Genomic DNA, 20,084 nt, shown 5'->3' with positions numbered 1-20,084 from the left:
CGCCCTTATCTCCATCTCCCATCACGAGTGCAAGGTCATCCTCTCCATCTCTAGTTCCAACAACGCCAAGTGCAAAGGCACCTCCTTCTACTTGGCCTCCATCCCCACCTCAAGATAATCCCACATTTCCTGTGTGCCCGTTGTGAATGTTGCGTCGTTAATAACCTACGTATCCATTTGTCCCCGTCGTGAATGTTGCGTCATTAATAAGCTACGTATGATCTCACTATATGTGAGAAGCCTGAAGGTGTCTAATGTCATAAATTCCTATCTTAGTACCTAAATTTCTTTGCTCAAAACCTTTATACCCTTTCTCGTCTAGAATGTGAAATTCAACAATCATAAATAGTCTATTTACGACCAAGAGAGAGAGAGAGAGATGTGGTGAATGACAAGTTCAAAAAGTGCCTAGAAGCTTATGTGCCAAAGAATCTTACTATGAAGCTCAGAATGAGTAGATTCAATCCAATCTAAGCATGAGGCATACACCTAAGTGCTTGGCCATTCAAGCGAGGTACTTCTCAAGTTTCTCAACTGCTTCCATGCTTCCGATTAGAGGTGAACCCTTTGATGAACCTGCATGGGGGAAGTAAAAAAGTAGCCTCTAGAAACATGTCATAAACAATCAAACATCACACCTTAGGTGTGTGCCATTAGCTATGGCATGCACACACTACATGCAAGATGTGGCATCAACATGCTTCAAGAAGCTTTCATAAACAAGCTAACATATACGAACTCTACACGTGAGATGTGGCCTAGCCATGGCTCATAAGCTTTCAGGAGCATGTTTGCACATTGACAGCCTACATGAAATAGCCCACATGAAATGTGTGAGATATCCATGGTGGCTCATAAGGTATGCTATGGCCACCATGGGTCATGAGTTTTTAGGAACGTGCTAGCACCTAGCATGTAGAAATTCAACCTGAGGTGTGATGTACCCGTGGCTCACAAGTTACATGAACTTGCTTGCACATACAATCTACTAAACGATATCGCCAATTTCCATGAACATGATGAGACATCTAAACACTACACATAAACTTGGGTAACCAAGCCCCCCATGCACAATCAACGTATCTAGGCATTGCTAATGGCATGGCTATCGAGAACACTGATTGGGGCAATCACACATTAGAGGATGCACTTTGAGCTTGCTCAATCGAGCTATAAGGGGCGAGGAAATAAAAAAGTTCGACTGGGTGGGTGTGAAAGCAGGAAAGACAAAGGACTGCACGTGAAGAGACCATGGTGATGGGAATGGTGAAAAGGTGGAGAGATAAAAGAGGTAAAAGGGTTAAGATATTTATCAATGAGTCATTGTTAGGCCTCTAGGAGCCATCCAAGGGGTCAAACACGACAATGTAGTAGCTCTCTCGTTGCACCTTATGACAAGGTTATTTAATGCCAAGTCATCTTTGAAAGAGGTACCATCCCATGTGGATTGTACCAAGGTTAAACATGTGGGATTGTACCTTATGGAAATGTGGGATAGAGGCCTACTTCAAGTACATGAGTCATAATCATTATTTCATAACCGAAATATCCTCACCAAAATAAATTATTATTTCTACTATTCGAAATGCTTTATGTATAATAAATGGTTTTTTGGGGGGTTTTTTAATAGAACATTAATAAACTAGAAAAAAAGTGAAATGTGAAATTGGTGTAAAGAATTGTATAGGCAAAAACTTTGATCATATCTACTATAAGTGTTGGACAAAAAAAGAGGCATAATGGAATTTAGCAATATGCTTGGAATGATTAAAAAGAGAAAATGAAAGGATTTAGTAGTCGACAAAATGGTGATAGATGGATGCAACCTTGGTGACCCAAAATTCTTTCACTATGCACACATATTTAGGCTTATAAATAGAACTCCTTAAGATTAGATAGGTAATATTTAGAAAATGGTGTAGAATGAATGCCCATACTTCCAAGATGTGAGTTGAGATATCTTCTACATTGTCAACACTTCCAAGTATGATGGTTTGGGAAGCTATGAATTGGTTTTGTGAGACCCCCCTCTGGGGCGCCGAAGACGGAAGCAGTGTCGGCCTCCCGCGCAGGGCGGGGATCCACACTCGAGGCCTTGCCTACGGATGTTCGGACGAGAGACTAGCCCGGTGGTTCCTTCGAAACCAAGCCCGAAAAAACTTCCCTCGCCTGGAAGGCACGGGCAATTCCGCCATGGGAAAATCTTCTAACGGGGAATTGATCTGACTGAACCTGAAGTCACATGGTCAGATCAAGAAGAGACTTGCACTTGGTCCATGGAATCACCGCTTTTTTCCTCCTTTAATGAGGCAGAGCCACTGATCCCCTCCCATAGAACAAGGTCTTCTCAGGACTTATTCTAACTAACGTAACTAATGGCATCTTAATTGTTTTGCAAGAATCATCCGATCCAGTCTACTAACCCCAATCGGCCCATGGGTTAGCAAACCACCCGCCCGACCACCACTGTATTGGTAGGATTCCTTTATAAAGATTTGGTTGTGTTTTTCTCGGGTACTGAGAGGAAAAGAGTTCCTAGGACCCCTAGCCTGGCGATTCATGTAGAAATTGAGGTAGGCATACCATGTACACACCCAATATGAAATTACTATTTATAACAGATTCGGTTGGCTTTAAAACAATCCTTCAATAGAAATCATAATATTACTGATCATCATCCTCCAAAATTTTGAGTCCATTGTAGTACAAAATGTGTCCTCTAGACTCTTCGTTGAAGACTAGCTGGCCAACCAACGAGATCCAGTATCAAAATCTGATTCGCAAAAATCTTTCTTTTTAGTCCATCCGAATGTTCCTCGACGCACGCATGGGTGTCCTAGCAACCGCGAGCCCATGCATCACCTAGTGAGAACCCTCTAGAATCCTCCTTAGGTTTCCTAGCACTTCATTCAAGGACCGCTTCATCGGTCTTGGCCCATTGTATCAGAAGCGCACCATTTTAACCGTACGGAGGCTGGTCAAGACCTCGATAGGCTTTGCCGCCGCGAAAACGACATCCCTCAACGACTCCCCGCCAGCTATTGCAACGAACCTCCGCTTAGTAAAACACATGCCAAATGCTTCCTCCAGCATTCTGGTGTAAAACAATCCTTTAAATGAAAACAGAGGTTCTATGCACAAGTAACAGCCTCGAGGAATGAAGCGTCTATCCATTTTCCATAAACTTCCATACTGGAATGACCTTCTACTGAACCATCTTCTTGACCCAATGCACATTTTCAAGAATATAGCCAAGGTGCTTTGGAAAACGATCACAGAAGCAAAGGAGAGCAAGGCACAACAAGATGATTTACAAGAGGTTCAACGCATGCACCACTTATGGGGCCAAAATAGAGTAGATGGAAAGGTGAAGCTACCAAAAGCACCATGGGTCATGACAAAGGATGAGCAACCGCATGTAAAGAAGTGCATTAGTGAGTTTCATACCCCTATAGGATGCATGCATTGCTTGAAGGGAGGATTTACAAAGGACAATGAGCTTAGTGGCTTGAAGTCACGATTGGTACAAATTCTTGCAATTCGTGCTTCCTATAGCCATCAAGGATTGCCTCAACGTGATGACATTGGAGCATTAATTTATAAAATTGGTGCAGTGGTACGTTGGATATCAAGGAAAGAGATTAGTAGAGACACATTGGAAGCAACATGATTGAACTCCATCGAGGTTGTTACAATGGCTGAGAAATAAAAAGGTTCGGCTGGGTGGGTGTGAAAGCAGGACAGACAAAGGACTGCAAGTGAAGAGACCATGGTAAAATGGTGGAGAGATAAAAGAAGTAAAAGGGTTAAGATGTTTATCAATGAGTCACTGTTGGGCCTGTAGAAGCCATCCAAGGGGTCAAACACGACAATGTAGTAGCTCTCTTGTTGCACCTTATGAGACAAGGTTATTTAATGCCAAGTCATCTTTCAAAGAGAAATCATCCCATGTGGATTGTACCAAGGTTGAACATGTGGGATTGTACCTTATGGACATGTGGGATAGAGGCCTACTTCAGGTACATGAGTCATGTCTTGATTCTTTTTTCATAACATAGACATGATATTTACAATGATGGATTTCACCTTTCCTAAGCATATGCATTTGAATAATTATTCCATAACTAAAATATCCTCACGATGACAATCAATTAAATTAATTAAAATAAATTATTATTTCTACTATTTGAAATGCTTTATGTATAATAACTGGTTTTTTGGGGGGTTTTTCTAATAGAACATTAATAAACTAGAGAAGAAGTGAAATGTGAAATTGGCGTAAAGAATTGTATAGGCAAAAACTTTGATCATATCTACTATGAGTGTTGGACAAAAAAAGAGGCATAATGGAATTTAGCAATATGCATGGAGTGATTAAAAAGAGAAGATGAAAGGATTTAGTAGTTGGAAAAACGGTAATAGATGGATGCAACCTTGGTGACCCAAAATTCTTTCACTGTGCACACATCTAGATAGGTAATATTTGGGAAATGATGTAGAATAAATGCCCACACTTTCAAGATGTGAGTTGAAATCTCTTCTACATTGTCAACACTTCCAAATACGATAGTTTGGGAAGCTATGAATTGGTGTAGAGAGGAGAAATCACCCTTCCCTAATAGAAACTTGTTGATTATCAGTAATTAATTACTATTGAATATATGATATTTTACCATTACAAGGGCTGTTATTTTAAGAATAGATCCAAAGGTGGCTTTAAATAAACATAGTTGGGATGATTTTACTTACCAAGGAAAGGTAAAGTGTGAGTATAAGGTTACGAAATGCTAAGACAATTTCAAAAAGAGAGGAACAAGAAATATTTAAGAAAGATGGGACAAACTCATTCAGCCTAGATAGACTAGACCCTTATTTACTCATAAAAAATATTATTTTACCAAATTTTAGGTTTAATCGATTCAGTGAGAGAGTCAAACCAAGTATATTATCATCTAGAAGATTATAGTTTAGAAAATATTAAGCTCCAAGTATATTTTTCTTTGAGGCTGTGTTACACAAGAGAGTTTAGGAATACATCTCCAAACTAATGAATTACTAAGGTAGAATTACCACTAGTCTTGAAGAGATGGATCTTTTTGATATCAATAGCCTTTTAAAGAAGATGGTTCTTGTAAGAGATATTAGATGCTTCACCTAGTCTCTAAGGTGGTAGATGACCATCAATTCCACTCACTGGAAAGAAAATTATGGACCATTAATAAGCACAGAAAAATCCTTTGTGGATTACCTATTGATACTATTGAGTGTTTCCTAAAACTGTAAACAGCGTAAGAAACATGTTACTACCTTGATTAACTAGAGCTTTTAGCAAGAAATATTTGAACATTTCATTAAGGAAGGTAAAATACTTAGGTAGGTGGCTTATAAGTCATTTTCACCTGCAACCCCTTTGGCCATCGCTTAGATTGTCTTGTTTTGTAACAAACTAGGGGTAAGTAAAGCTTTGTTGCTTTATAACAACTTGTAAAAGTTTCTTCCTAGTGGGTAGTGCTTGGATGGATGTAGCAAAGGGGATTATTCCTAGATATGTACGTTGTGGATTAAAAGATAGACAATTGAGCGGATAGTTAACCTGAAGAGTTCATGAGCTAAGTGATTGCCACAGTATTGTACTATGAGGGTTCAAGCTAATGCTAAAGAATGTCTTATGGGTTGGTCTGTAACTTGTCTTTGTCCTCCTCTACATAGTAATGTCTATTCCATGTTCATTCTGTGCGTTCCTGTCTGAACGTGGACTCCTATCCGGAATCATGAAGGACCAAGGAACTAGCTTACTTGTAGTCACCAAGTTTAGGTAGACTAGGTTAATGCTCCAACGTTGGCTTATCACGTCTAAGTCCCCAAGCTTAGGTAGACTAGGTTAATGCACCAACGTTGGCTTATCACATTTGTCCAGAAATGCATTAGTCACTTCTCTTTAGGAGTGACTAGGTGGTCCCAAACTGACACTTTTGGCGATCGTGCTGGGGAGAGGTATGCTGGGAAAGGGAGTAGATTGATAGAAGCTAGTTCTGAGGTAAGTTCTGCACATGAAGTCCGAAAGAAAAGCTAGTCAAGGTAGATCAAGAGAGGAAGTGTGCACGTTTTTGTATCGAGTATGTTCACAAGGAAGTCATAGGACTACAAATGGAGAGGGCATGGAGAATGAGGAAAGCTCAAGTAGAGCGATGTGGTACCATCGAAGAAGTTGGAGGCCTCACGAAGTGAAGGGCGACTGCATCATCCATAGGAAGACATTTGGAAGAGATTCCATGCTTATAAGAATGACAGAATGAGGTACCTCTGGAGGGGAAGGCACCAGGAGCGTCAAAACAAGAGACAGTAAGATCAAGAAGAGGAAGAATCGACAAATGTGGAATGTACATCAGTTGGACATTAAGACTGCATTCTTGAATGTTCATTTACATGAGGAGGTGTATGTATTATAGCCTCTTGGTTTTGTGAAAGGAGAAGAGTCTAAAGTATGTAGGTTGAAAAAGACTCTTTATGGCCTTAAGCAGGCTCCTAGAGCATGGTATGAGAAGATTCATGCATACTAGGTGGCAAATGATTTTTGTAACAATCCAATATAAAGTACCCTCTATGTGAAGAGGAGTAAGGACATATTTTTGGTTATCATTCTATATGTTGATGACATGCTGCTCACACGGCACCCAATATAATCAGATTTCAGCCTTTAAGGCTGATTTGCAATCATCGTTTGAGATGTCAGATTTGGGACCCTTGCATTATTATTTGGGGATTCAGTTTATACAGCGCAATGATGGCATTGCTATGCTACAGTATAAATATACACAGAAGCTATTGAAGAGATTTACTCCTGAAGATTGTAAAGCTGTGGCTACACCTACAGAGACAGGTACTCGACTTAGTCTTCAAGATGCAAGAGACTCTTTTGATGCTAGTTTGAATAAGTAGGCTATTGGATCCCTTCTTTATGTATACAACACCAGGCCATATATATAGTATGTGGTCTCATAATTGAGCAGATTTCTGCATAGCCTAGGTAGTACGAAGCATTGGTAGGCTGCCAACAAGTGGGTTTTTCTCTATTTGTAGGGCACTCAGTATTCTGGATTGTTTTATCCAAGGGGGGTGAGTCACAACTGCATGCTTTTAGTGATTTAGATTGGGCTGGATGTTATGACACACGAGTGTCCACTAGTGGGTTTTTCTTTCACCTTGGTGATTCATGTATATCATGGCTCAGCCAAGAAGGAACCAATAGTGGCTACTTCAAGATGTGAAGCTGAGTACACGGAAGCTTTTATAGCTACAGTTGAGTGTGTGTGGCTCGGACGTCTTATAGGCTGATTTGGGTGTTGGATAGTCAGCTAGTCAAGGTAGATCAAGAGAGGAAGTGTGCACGTTTTTGTATCGAGTATATTCACAAGGAAGTCATAGGACTACAAATGGACAGGGCATGGAGAATGAGAAAAGCTCAAGTAGAGCGATGTGGTACCATCGAAGAAGTTGGAGGCCTCACGAAGTGAAGGGCGACTGCATCATCCCCAGGAAGACATTTGGAAGGGATTCCGTGCTTATAAGAATGACAGAATGAGGTACCACTGAGAAGTCAAGAGGGAGGGGAAGGCACCAGGAGCTAACAGAAAGATCAAGAAGAGGAAGAATCGACAAATGTGGAATGTACATCAGTTGGACATTAAGACTGCATTCTTAAATGTTCATTTACATGAGGAGGTGTATGTATTATAGCCTCTTGGTTTTGTGAAAGGAGAAGAGTCTAAAGTATGCAGATTGAAAAAGACTCTTTATGGCCTTAAGCAGGCTCCTAGAGCATGGTATAAGAAGATTCATGCATACTAGGTGGCAAATGATTTTTGTAACAATCCAACAGAGAGTACCCTCTATGTGAAGAGAAGTAAGAACATATTTTTGGTTATCATTCTATATGTTGATGACATGCTGCTCACACGGGACCCAATATAATACGATTTCAGCCTTTAAGGCTGATTTGCAATCATCGTTTGAGATGTCAGATTTGGGGCCCTTGCATTATTATTTGGGGATTCAGTTTATACAGCATAATGATGGCATTGTTATGCTACAGTCTAAATATATACAGAAGCTATTGAAGAGGTTTACTCCTGAAGATTGTAAACCTGTGGCTACACCTACAGAGACAGGTACTCGACTTAGTCTTCAAGATGCAACAGGCTCTTTTGATGCTAGTTTGAATCAGTAAGCTATTGGATCCCTTCTTTACGTATACAACACGAGGCCATATATATAGTATGTGGTCTCATAATTGAGCAGATTTATGCATAGCCTAGGTACGAAGCATTGGCAGGCTGCCAAGCGGGTTTTTCTCTTTTTGCAGGGCACTCAGTATTCTGGATTGTTTGGGCATTACCACTTTGTCAGGAAAAGACTCTCCAGTAGAGATCAGCTTGGTCTTTGTGCCTACACATGACAACATGGCAGATTTATTCATGAAGGCTCTTCCCCATGAAAAGTTTGAAGCGTTTCATAAAGCTTTGGGATTACTACCTTTTCAGCATTGATCGTCCATACCCTATACATGTTCACATTATCACTTTAGGCAGGGATTTTAGTATTATATGGTAGTGATGTGTGTGAACACACTTAGGACCGCTGGGGCAGTTTTTCCCTCACTAGGAGGTTTTTTTCCCCGTACATATGTACACCCTCTTATCTACTCATTTTGCGGTGTGTACTTATCTTTTGTATCTCGCACACATTTGTTTAATCTAATCTAGTAAGTTTGTGTGCTCTCAAGCTTCTCTATCTTGTGTGTGTGCATTGTTACAATCCTAACCCTAATTCCAACACATACTCTATTTTGGATTCGGGCACTTCAACATCTTGTTCACCATCTTAAGGACTCTAAACATCATCAACAATATTGTCAAAGTGTACGTCCACCATAATGAAAGGAAATCAAAGGAAAGGGTGCCAAAAAAGGGCATTCACATACGAAAAGGGAGAAAACTAGGGTATATATTCATGCTTTGAAATTGTAGTAGGCTAGTCCAAAACCCTTGCACGCTTCTCTCCAAATGGTCTTCACAAGCTCTTTCTCTTCGGTGAGAAAGAAGGAGAAGGAAGCTTGAATTTCTAGGGAGGAAAAGTCGAAAGCCAGATGTGCTTTTTGAGTTTCATTTTTTTAAACCAAAAACATATATAAAAGAGAGAAAGCTTTTTATAAAATCTTTGATGTGTTCTTTTTAGCAAGTGTTAAAATAACACTTAGTTGTAAAACCCAAAAGTATGTGGATTTCTCCAAATAAAACTGGTTGCTTGCGTTTTTTAAAAAACCACTCATCATGCTTTTTTTAAAAAAAATTGTCATGTATAATATTTGGCAAGGGTGTACTAATGTTTTAAAAAACATATTACTTTTGTAATAACAAAACGGGTTGCTTTCTTTTAAAAAAAAGGTGTATGTGTAAAAAAAAATTGACAATACTGTTTTTTAATGTCACATGTCGACCTTATGTTTTTTCCTCGACAAGTTGCTTTCTAGAAACGATACATGCTTTTGTCATTTGAAAAAAGCTATGCTATTTGTTTTTAGAAAATCTAATGGCTTGGCTTATTTTTTTCTCTGTGCGCACTGTGGCCTGATATGTAGACTATTTGATCTGCCCCTATGGTGTTGATGTTCTGCTCGCACGTGGACACAACGAATTCTATGGTCAATTGATTGCTAGCCCGGTGCACATAGGTAACTTCTAAATAGTGTATCACTCACAGCCTACCTAGTAGCCATTCCTTGGGTCTTGTTAGGGCATCGATTCTATCCATATGGGGGGACAACGCAAATAATAGGCCAGGTCGGCCAGTAATGTGTAGTAGTACACAATGTCCTAACTCATAGGTATGTCACTTGTAGAAAAACAAACATGCATGATTAAATCACAGTGGAAAAAATCTACATCTTCCATAGAGTATGAATTAATCCCAAAAACGATTACCATTAAGGATGTAAGATGGAAAAGGGAATACATGATTTCAATGCAAACCATGGGAAAAGTGGGGTAACACTTACAAGTCTTGGCTCCATGCATCCTTACATCACTTGTATCAGTTTAAGGCAAGCTCTGATACCAAGTGTCAAGGGTTTCTCTCGCGAGCAAAATCTTCTCGTATCCCTTAAACACAAGTCAAACACATGTTAATCTAAATTAGTCTCGGCAAGCTCAGGCTCACCACTAAACCATAGATATAGGAACACTAGATCAACCCGTGAGCATAAAGTTCAAGGTCTTCTATAGAGCAAACCATACTGAATAGGCCCTAGTGTCCCGTTCCACCATAGCCCATCTCGAGGGACCGTCAGTAGGAGGCCGTCTACATCCTATGAAGTGGCGGAAGTCGGTTAGCACTTTTGTGGTCCAGGTATTGACCATCATAGAATAAAACATACAACTCCACACATAACCCCTACTTATATAGCTTTTTCCAGAAAAACGTTATACTTATGGGATTATTATTTATGAGTCACTTATTATGACTTATTGGCATTGACCCTTATAGTAATGGACTTCCTTTCCTAATCCTTGGCCCCCTAATCCCAAGATTAGGGTCGGCTAGCGCATGGTTAGCATTAGGTATGTAACATGGTGTTTTTCAACCTTGTCTCTTTTCTTGTAGTAGGCAGTGGGGCCAACTTAATGGCTTTTGCAAGTGTACGTGGTTCTTGAGCTGTGACACCACGCCCTATGGATTGTCGTAAGGCATGGGGAAGCGGTACATTTGGTCCTCTTCAAGACAGATCAAAAGGCAACTATAAAGAAAGTTTACGGAAATGGAGAACGAAATCATTTACAGACTCATTCCCATGCTGCTCATGGAGCTCTTTACGTTAACGTGGCTGGGTATAGATGTATTGAGTGGGAGCAAACTGTTGTTTGTAGGAGCAAATACCTCATCCGAAGGCCACGAAAAGATTGGATGCAAACAGCTACGATGCCCGAACCAAACGAGGGCCAAGCCATGAAGCCAGTGTGCAAGCAGCAATGCTCAATCGAAGGGGTGGAAGGAGTGTACAATTTAAACCTCTCTCTTTTACCCACTTGTGATGACATTGAAGGAGTGTATGATTTAAACCTCTCTCTTTCACCCACTTGTGATGACATTGAACGAGTGTATGATTTAAACCTCTCTCTTTCACCCACTTGTGATGACATTGAAGGAGTGTATGATTTAAACCTGGATCCTTCTCTCAATCGCAACCTTTTCTCTTCATTTGCATCATTGCGTTGGAAAACTTTTGCTTTCCGAGGGCCCCCTTGGCATCTGTAAGCATGTTGTCCTCCCCAGAAACGCCATTTGATTTGAAAAGAAAAGGGGGGTGAAACAAAGTCAAGCGGTGAAACTGGTATGGTGAAGTTAAAGCAGATTGTGTGCAGGGAATTCATGGGGGAAAATGACACTGGCCAATGGCCAAGTTAGCTTGGTCGTGTGAAAGGGCCCTTCTGTCCGGGTATTCGGTCTGATATATATTTTGATAACGGTTGCTTTTGACAAACTATGGTGTGCATTGTGCAAGATGTGGCCGTGGAATATATGATACGGAGTCAACGTCGCCGGCGGCATGGGGGTGGAAATCCACGCTATGAGCCTCGTAGATACCGTCTTCTCTCTACATGGCAGCAGCTACTTGTGTAACATTTCCTCGTGTGTATACGTTGGTGTGCAAAAAGACAAGATGAGGACCTTGGGATCCATCGCGAGCCTGCAAGGCTCCCATCGCCGTAGAAGAGGTGAAAATCGATTATAAAAGACCCTATGAGCTTGGTGATGCGTAGTAGATACCGTCTTCTCTCTACATCATGGCAGCAGCTACTTGCGGCCGCCTGCTCTTGCTCTTCCTTCTGTCTCAGTCTGTTTCATTTGCAGCTTCCAGTTCCCTGTATAGTCTCAGCCTCACCTCAACGCTCGCAGGCAAGGATACCCTGGTGTCTCGGAACGGACTGTTTGCCCTGGGCTTTGCCGAGGTGGGCGGCGGCGCGGGCACCAGCTCGTTTTACCTCGCCATCTGGTACCAGAGCGTCGGACCATCGGCGGACGGCCTGGTGTGGACGGCCACCACACGCTCTTATGTAGCTAGTGATGCCCTCCTGCAGCTGGACGCTTCAGGAGACCTCATCCTCTTCGTCTCCCAAGACACCAACCTTGCTATCACTTGGGCCACCCAGACACAGCACATGGGCGTTTCCTACGCAAATCTCACAGACGCAGGAAACCTTGTCCTCTACAACGCAAACTCGCAGCCCATTTGGCAGTCTTTCCAGCACCCCACCAATACACTCCTGCCGAGCCAGTTCTTGTACACGGACAATGTCCTGCAAAGTTGGGCGGCGCCCACGAACCCTTTCCCCGGCCCATTTCAGCTCATCCTGCAAGAAGATGAGAACCTAGTTGTATACAAAGGCACCGTCGACCAGCAAATCCCATGCTGGGCCAGTGGCACCCAACGCAGCGGTGGGCTCGCTCCAGGCCCTGTCTATGCCGAGCTTAATTCACAGGGCTCCTTCTTAATCCATCTTTCTGATAATCGTGAGGAATCTTTGGTACTGTACGATAGCTCGGATTATGGCAACGCTAGCAGATCAACTCTTGATTCGGATGGTTTTCTTCGCCTCTACACCTGGAATGGTGCTAGCACCAGCACATGGCAAACTGTGTGGAGCACCAGCATGTCCGTCAGCTGTTATTCGCCCTCGCCATCAGTCTAGCGCCCTTATCTCCATCTCCCATCACGAGTGCAAGGTCATCCTCTCCATCTTTAGTTCCAACAACGCCAAGTGCAAAGGCACCTCCTTCTACTTGGCCTACATCCCCACCTCAAGATAATCCCACATTTCCTGTGTGCCCGTTGTGAATGTTGCGTCGTTAATAACCTACGTATCCATTTGTCCCCGTCGTGAATGTTGCGTCATTAATAAGCTACGTATGATCTCACCATATGTGAGAAGCCTGAAGGTGTCTAATGTCATAAATTCCTATCTTAGTACCTAAATTTCTTTGCTCAAAACCTTTATACCCTTTCTCGTCTAGAATGTGAAATTCAACAATCATTAATAGTCTATTTACGACCAAGAGAGAGAGAGAGATGTGGTGAATGACAAGTTCAAAAAGTGCCTAGAAGCTTATGTGCCAAAGAATCTTACTATGAAGCTCAGAACGAGTAGATTCAATCCAATCTAAGCATGAGGCATACACCTAAGTGCTTGGCCATTCAAGCGAGGTACTTCTCAAGTTTCTCAACTGCTTCCATGCTTCCAATTAGAGGTGAACCCTTTGATGAACTTGCATGGGGGAAGTAAAAAAGTAGCCTCTAGAAACATGTCATAAACAATCAAACATCACACCTTAGGCCCGGGGCCTCCACCTTATAGACGTGTAGGTGTAGCACGTGCGTTCAAAAGGATGGGTTTTAATATAAATCTCACTTACAGTTTTAAAAATAAAGGAGGGGTATTACAATTGTGCCTGGGAAAAATAAAATAAGGAGTGTTTTTATTCACAAAACTTTAGAAGTAGGGTACTATTCTAGTGGTATGACATAATTTTGTTGGGGTCTAGGTAGAGGGTTCAAATCTAGTAGTGTTTTTTGGCCCCACACTTTAAAGTTCTTTTTTTGCTCCACACTCTATTTAACGTTTTTTAAATTTGAAAGTGTTTTAAATTAGTTGCTGTAAAAGAGAGAAGCAATAAAGAAACATCTCACGTAATGATGCTCTCTCTTTACTACTCCCTCCTTCCTTTTGGACGCCGCTTCCCCCTTTCTCTATCTTTGTGCAGCTTAGTAAAGCTGGCTAACTAAGCTTAATAAAGCTCCTTAGTTTAGGTTTTTACATTATTGGCCAAGGTTAATAATCGGGGCCTGTGGTTTTATTGGTGTTGATTAAGCGGAAGATTTCTAAGGTCTAAGGTGCGATTTGTCTGTGATCTGTAGAGACATGCGCATACGCCGTTGCACCAAACACGCGGAGATGTGCAAGGTCAGGCGCACGCATTGCATCGACTGAGCGATGGTATACTCTGTTCTGAATATAGCAGGCTGTGGTATACTCTGTTCTGAATATAGCGACTAAGCTTCCTGCCAGAAATTTTTTGCTAGTTTTGCAACACTTAACATAGCACGAGCGGAGTCAAGCAGAGTGCGGTTCTTACGCTCGGCGAGGCCATTTGCAGAACTCTCTTTCTCTCTCTCTCTCTCTCTCTCTCTCTCAGTCCCTACCTCACTCTCACTGCTCAGAGTCCCGACTCCCCCGTGTGATCTTCATCCAAGGCAGTGAAGCTCTACATATCACTGTATCTGAACAGGTATCAGGCCCTGCAGCCCGATTGAAGACTAGTCTTGACTTGATTTCCAAGGCAAAGGCCCTCGCTTGACGCTTCGTCCCGGCATCTGCTTTCCATCTCTCGTTCCCACAGGTAACGGTCTCCTTGCTCAATCATCGTCTCATCATTTGCTTAAGAAATTATCGGCTTTCGGTGCTCAGTTCTGTGAGTACTTTGCTCAACTTCTCCATTAAACTTGGATTATGGGCTGCTGCAACTTGCGGAGCTGTTTGGCTCGACCAATACCCTCAGCAGTTTGATGTGTTTTATTACCGAATTTAACAGTTATAGTATGATTGAGTGGATGGTAATTAAACAGCCAGCTTTTATGTGTGGTCATGTGTAAGGTTGCTCCTGTATCTAACACCCAAGTATTTGCAACATCAAAATCAGGAAGATGCGATGCCATGAAGACAAGATTGTTTCCGTCATCAGATGCTGGTGAAGAGTCATGACTATAATCATCATATGGCGACGAATATTGGGACCCGCTTTCAGAACCAGAGGCATAATTTGCCTGCTGCTGCTGAGAGCTCTTATTCTTGCCGTTATGCCAGCATTCTGAAGTATGATGACCATGTTTGTTACAGATCTTGCAGTATGGGCTTGTGAATGAAATGCCAGGGCATGATTGACGAAATCGAGAATTGTTTTGATGTGGCCTCCTCGGTTTATGGAAAGATTTCGATGATGTATTTTTTTAACGGAAGTTCGAGGAGAACTTGGATGTAGGCCGGGCATACATAGCCATAGCTGTAGATGAAGCTGCTTGTGAAGATGAAGCAGATCTGATTGTATGTTCGTGTATAATGGAAGGGATTAGAATAGGTATGGAGTGATGAGCTGCGGTTCGGGTGGTTATAAAGGGCTGCCATGAAGACGGGAGGGCAGCAAGCAGCAACATAGCCTGCATGTTTTCAGGAAGATTGACACCCGAGAGTGTAGTCTCATCCAGTTGAAGTCGCCACGCCTCTAGGAATTTAGGAACATTCTGATCTTCAGTCATAACTTTATTCACTAGAGTTTTTAGGTTCATGACCTGAGTGGCAACATCTTTATGTTCATGGCTGTCACCATTGAGCTATCAAATGGTCCTCTTATCTTCTTGTGTGAGCTTTGGGCTCTGGATGAGCATACTCCGTAGTGGTGCTCCATCGCTAGGACTGGCACGGCGTGATTTGTAGTGCCAGGGATGGGTGGATTGCACACGGTGTATGTTTCTGGATTACCACCGCTAGGACTGGCACGGCGTGATCCGTAGTGCAAGGGACGGGTGGATTGTACACTGTGTGTGTACCTGGAATTGACTTTCCGGTGGGCCTGCTTGTGCCCCAAAATGTCAAGTATTGTGCAAGTACATGAACGGAGATTATCCTTTAACAATGTTGCATTGTGCACTCATGTTTGCCTGCCTTTGAAATGTTTTCGCGTGAACTGGTTTCGTTTGCATGCCTGACATGTGTGTCTAGCTCAGGGGTCGGGGACGCCCTCTCGTGAGCCGTGGAATGCCTTGTCTTCTGACAGGTTTTGTGGCGTGTGAACAGGTGGAAAATCCTTATTTTAATAAGAGTTTTAAGTTATAAGCCTTATAACTTATAGGTTTCATACTTCATTAAAAGTAGGTGGACACTTTATAAGTGTGGGCACCCTCTTTTGGCCTGGGCACCCTTTTATAGCATGTGGGGTGGGGGTTGGCCACCTACCCCACCTACCACACCCAATCCGTTGCATGGGAAGAAGGCGCCTTACTTCCAGCCCTCTCCCTTGCATTCGTGAGGAGAAAAACACGACTGCTTGCTGGGATTTTGAGAAAACAGGCCGTACAGCAGCTGGAGCACTCATTATTCTCATGAAACAGGTCGTACAGCTCCTATTCCAACTATTGTTTGAGGACTGAACCACACAGCAGGTACAGCAGGTATATTGTCCTCATTTCTTGCTGATTCTGGTCGTACAGTAGGTACAGTAGGTACAGGAAGTACAATATCATCATTACCTGTTGATTCTGGTCGTACAGCATCTTTGGAACCCTTTTCCCATGGACTGAATGGTACAGCTTCTCTCTTTTCACTTCCACGAGTGGATTCAGGTCTGGAAAGCTCTCTTTTTCTCTCACGTGTGTACTCAAAACAGCTAGCAGGAGCCCTCTTCACTTCCCCGTGTGATTCAGGTCAGTACAAGCATTCACGTGTGATTCAGACCAGCAACAGGTCTCTTCACTCCCACGTGTGATTCAGGTCAGGCCAGTGGGGTTATCCACGTGGATTTAGGTCATACGCATTCCCTACAAGTGGCCCAAGTTGTTTCACTCTTCCTACTGGCTGTACGGTGGCTCCAGAAGATTTTCATCGCGAAGAACGAGGAATTCTCTTGCTCTCCTATGTCTGGACTCCTCTTCCATTCACCGAGTCAACTCCGTGAGAGTGCCCCATCGCTAGGACTGGCACGGCGTGATCCGTAGTGCCAGGGACGGGTGGGTTGCACGCGGAGTGTGACTCTGGAAGGTGCTATGGACGGGGCAGCCCTTGGTGACTGCACACTCGGCATCAACAAACATATTCGGGTTTGATACTTTGTTCTCATTGTGCATTGCTTATTGGAAATCTGGCCTTGGGCCCGTGTACTTGTAACAAATTCTCCCAAGTAATAATATCATTCCTTGGGGGGGGGCCGGCCGTTCCGGCCTTAGTGTGGTGTCATCTATCTATGCTCAGAGTTGTTAATTACTTTTTTGCTATTTTGTCTTGTGCTATTATCTTTTAAGAGTGTATATTAAAGCGCTAATTGGAGAAGTGAGTCCAGGAAGAGGTGACCGTCTCGTTTCAGTGGTATCAGAGCACGGATCTTCCTTTTTCTACATTGGGAGACGATCCAAAGGCTTCCTGACCACTCTCCATTAGTGACTTTACTCTTATTATGGCTAGCCAAGCAAGTAGCAAGGAAGTGCCAAATTCAAAGGGGCACTACAGTGGAACACAAGCAAGTGGACGGATGCCTTATGCCCGTGATCATGTATGGTTGGGACAGCCGTCCCGTGGCAAGGAGAAAATGCAGGAGCAAGAGCAAGAGCCAAGTGCCATGAATGCTGAAATTCAGCGTATGCGAGAGCTTATCCATGCCAGGGAGATGGAATTGACCAGCCTACGTGAGGACCCACACATTCAACAAGTGTTAGATGCAAAGAAAAAGGAGGCAACCGTCTTTCAAGACTTTGAAGCTTTGGCTCGTGGATCAGGGCTGAAACCTCGTGAGCTAGCTCTTTCATTCTTAGTGGACAAGGGTGATGTATTGCAGGGCTAGGATGGGAAGCTTGTTATAAAGAGATCTCCACTGGTGGACATGCCTGGGATAGCCTCTCCAAAGCTGAAATCTGCTGTCCACAAAGAGGAGCCTTCCATTACATCCCGACGTGATTCTACCTTACGTGGGAGCCATAGCCATGCCTATGAAGGTAACATTACTTCTAGAGATGATCGTTACAAGCCTCATTCTTCATCTTTGCAGGTTTCTCATGGGCTTAGAGAGCACCGACATCCCCGTACTACTACTTTACCTGTTGAACTCTCCCGTGAAGAGCCATTTCTTCATGCTCCCATCTCCACACCCTCTCCGGATTATGCTTATGCTGCAAGAGATAGTGGTGGGGCTACACACATGCATGTAGGTACAGAACATGGTTCACGTCCACCTATGCCACCTATGTATGCAGGAGCATCTATGGATGCCAGGGCTGATCCACATGAATGTGGAATCAAGAGGAAGCATGGGGACTATGAGCATCATGTTCATAAGCAAAAGGAATTCAAAAACGGGGACAAATCCGTCAAGTTCGAGACATATCATGGTGAGTTTGATGCTTCCAAGGCTATGTCATTTGTTTCCCAGTTTGACATTGCTTTCAGTGATGAGGATTTTTCAGAAAAGTCCAAGGTGAGGCATGCCAGCATGTTCTTGAAGGGCACGGCCGCTCATTGGTGGCTTGCAGAAGGGAAATGCGAAAGAAAGAGAGGAGCATGCAAGGGACCGAGGCATATTTGCAGGTTGTTGCTGACTACATAGACATATTCTTATCACCATATTTAGACTTGGGACAGCGTGTGGTGCTTGCAGCTAAAGTGGTCTTCTTCTTCAAGCTGTGGAGATTATGGCTACATCACCATCCTACATACAACCTAAGGGAAAACTTCATTAGCAAAGAGGCATACATAGACATGCAACTTTCTTGCCATTTTGTTGTTCTACTTATAAAGATGTTTCGGGAGTTCTATCCAAATTTCAAATGTCCTCTACATCTCACAGGATCTGATGCAGCGGAGATCTATTTCAGCAAGATTGGCGGTATGGTTGGGCAGGAAAGAGCGTTTGATTTTGGAGATCTTTTGCATTGTGTTGGTAGTTTGAATCAGGTTGCCATGCATGAGTATAGCTCAAATGGGGTGACTTTTTCAAGGGCCCATAAGAAACAAGAACACATTTGGAAGGACTTGAACAAGCATGAAGGTGTTTTGGAAGCAGATCTTGGGAACTACGAAAGTGTTTCCTGTGATACAAAGATGATAGATGCATTAAAAGAGGGATTGAAGCAGGCACAAACTTTATGTGAGACATTGGGCCTCAAACCTTGCACAAGTGAGGGTCTTAAATGGTGGAAAGAGCCTTGGTTAGATACAAAATCAATGTGGTCAAAGCTAGCTACTGAAATGGGCGGGGCAGATGAGCATGATGACTTTGCGGAGCCATGTGGTGATGATAGCCCCATTGGCGACGAGAGCAATGAAGATGACGAGGTCATATCTTTGAGTGAGATTCGACATGAGATCGATGGGCTTCTTGATGAGGCAAGCAATGAAGCTGAGAAGAAGAGTATCTCACCGGTGGTAGAGGTTGATGGCAAATTCATCTTCAAATCTACTTTGGTAAGCCAACTCAATGGAAACTCTACATTGTCAAAGGATAGGTTGACTAGGGTGAAGCAAGGAGTGTATTTCAGCCACAAGGAAAAAGAAGCGTCATCTAGTAATGGCAATTTTTTTGGAATAGGGTCTGATTGCGCAATTTATTTCCATGATGTGACACATGGAGAGGGACAAAAAAGGTCAAAGAGAATTGGAAAAGCTACAAATCTGAAGAAGATGGACACACTTCATAGCACTTGGTACCTTGGAAGAGTTCAAAAGATGAGAAAGAAGGTAGGTGGCAGGTATGTGGATTATAAGCGAGGTTTTGACTTGACGGACCGGCCTCAAGGGGTAGAAATTCAGCTTGGTTGGTATCAAAAGGTGAAAGGGTGTCGAACATTTACTTATGACTTGACGGACTTGAACATGGTCGATATAGAGTCAGTTATTGCATTGGCACATTTAACATACAATACAGCAACTGATAAATATGAACTACATCAAAATGACTACAAGCTTTTTAATGATTTTGTAAATACTTCAGGTTAGTTTTTCATGTGATTCACGTAAGTGTTGAAGCATTTAATTGTATTTTTAAGTCATGTTATATCAAATTTTTGCATCATTTTTCTCATTTTCATTTTGACTGTAGGCAACAGGTCATCAAACACATAGGGAGGCAAGAAGCTGATTTGACATGGGCTGAATTTTGGTGGGACTGAAGTTTTTTAGGTGCGGGCTGAAAGACTTAGCGACTCTGACTTATGTAGACTCATGCTTTTTGTAGCCGTGGTATGCATGACTATGTATGACGACATGTCTAAGCGT

General features: G+C 42.7%; 1 protein-coding gene across 1 annotated transcript; it reads left to right on the top strand.

Moving 5' to 3' along the window:
- The first annotated feature begins 11,840 nt into the window (after positions 1 to 11,840).
- LOC147635001 (G-type lectin S-receptor-like serine/threonine-protein kinase At5g24080) lies at positions 11,841 to 12,746 on the top strand. The gene has a single exon (XM_086803331.1). The coding sequence runs from the start codon at positions 11,841 to 11,843 to the stop codon at positions 12,744 to 12,746; it is 906 nt and encodes a 301-aa protein (XP_086659457.1).
- The last annotated feature ends 7,338 nt before the right edge of the window (positions 12,747 to 20,084 follow it).

Source organism: Cibotium barometz, chromosome 10 (assembly GCF_041138505.1).
Source record: "Cibotium barometz isolate CiBa-2024 chromosome 10, ASM4113850v1, whole genome shotgun sequence".
Taxonomy (NCBI): Eukaryota; Viridiplantae; Streptophyta; class Polypodiopsida; order Cyatheales; family Cibotiaceae; genus Cibotium; species Cibotium barometz.
The sequence above is the reverse complement of the archived record's forward strand: the minus strand, read 5'-3'. Positions and strand labels throughout refer to the sequence as shown.

Coding starts and splice junctions, on each gene's coding strand:
- LOC147635001 (XM_086803331.1), top strand. CDS start 11,841: ATGGCAGCAGCTACTTGCGGCCGCCTGCTCTTGCTCTTCCTTCTGTCT.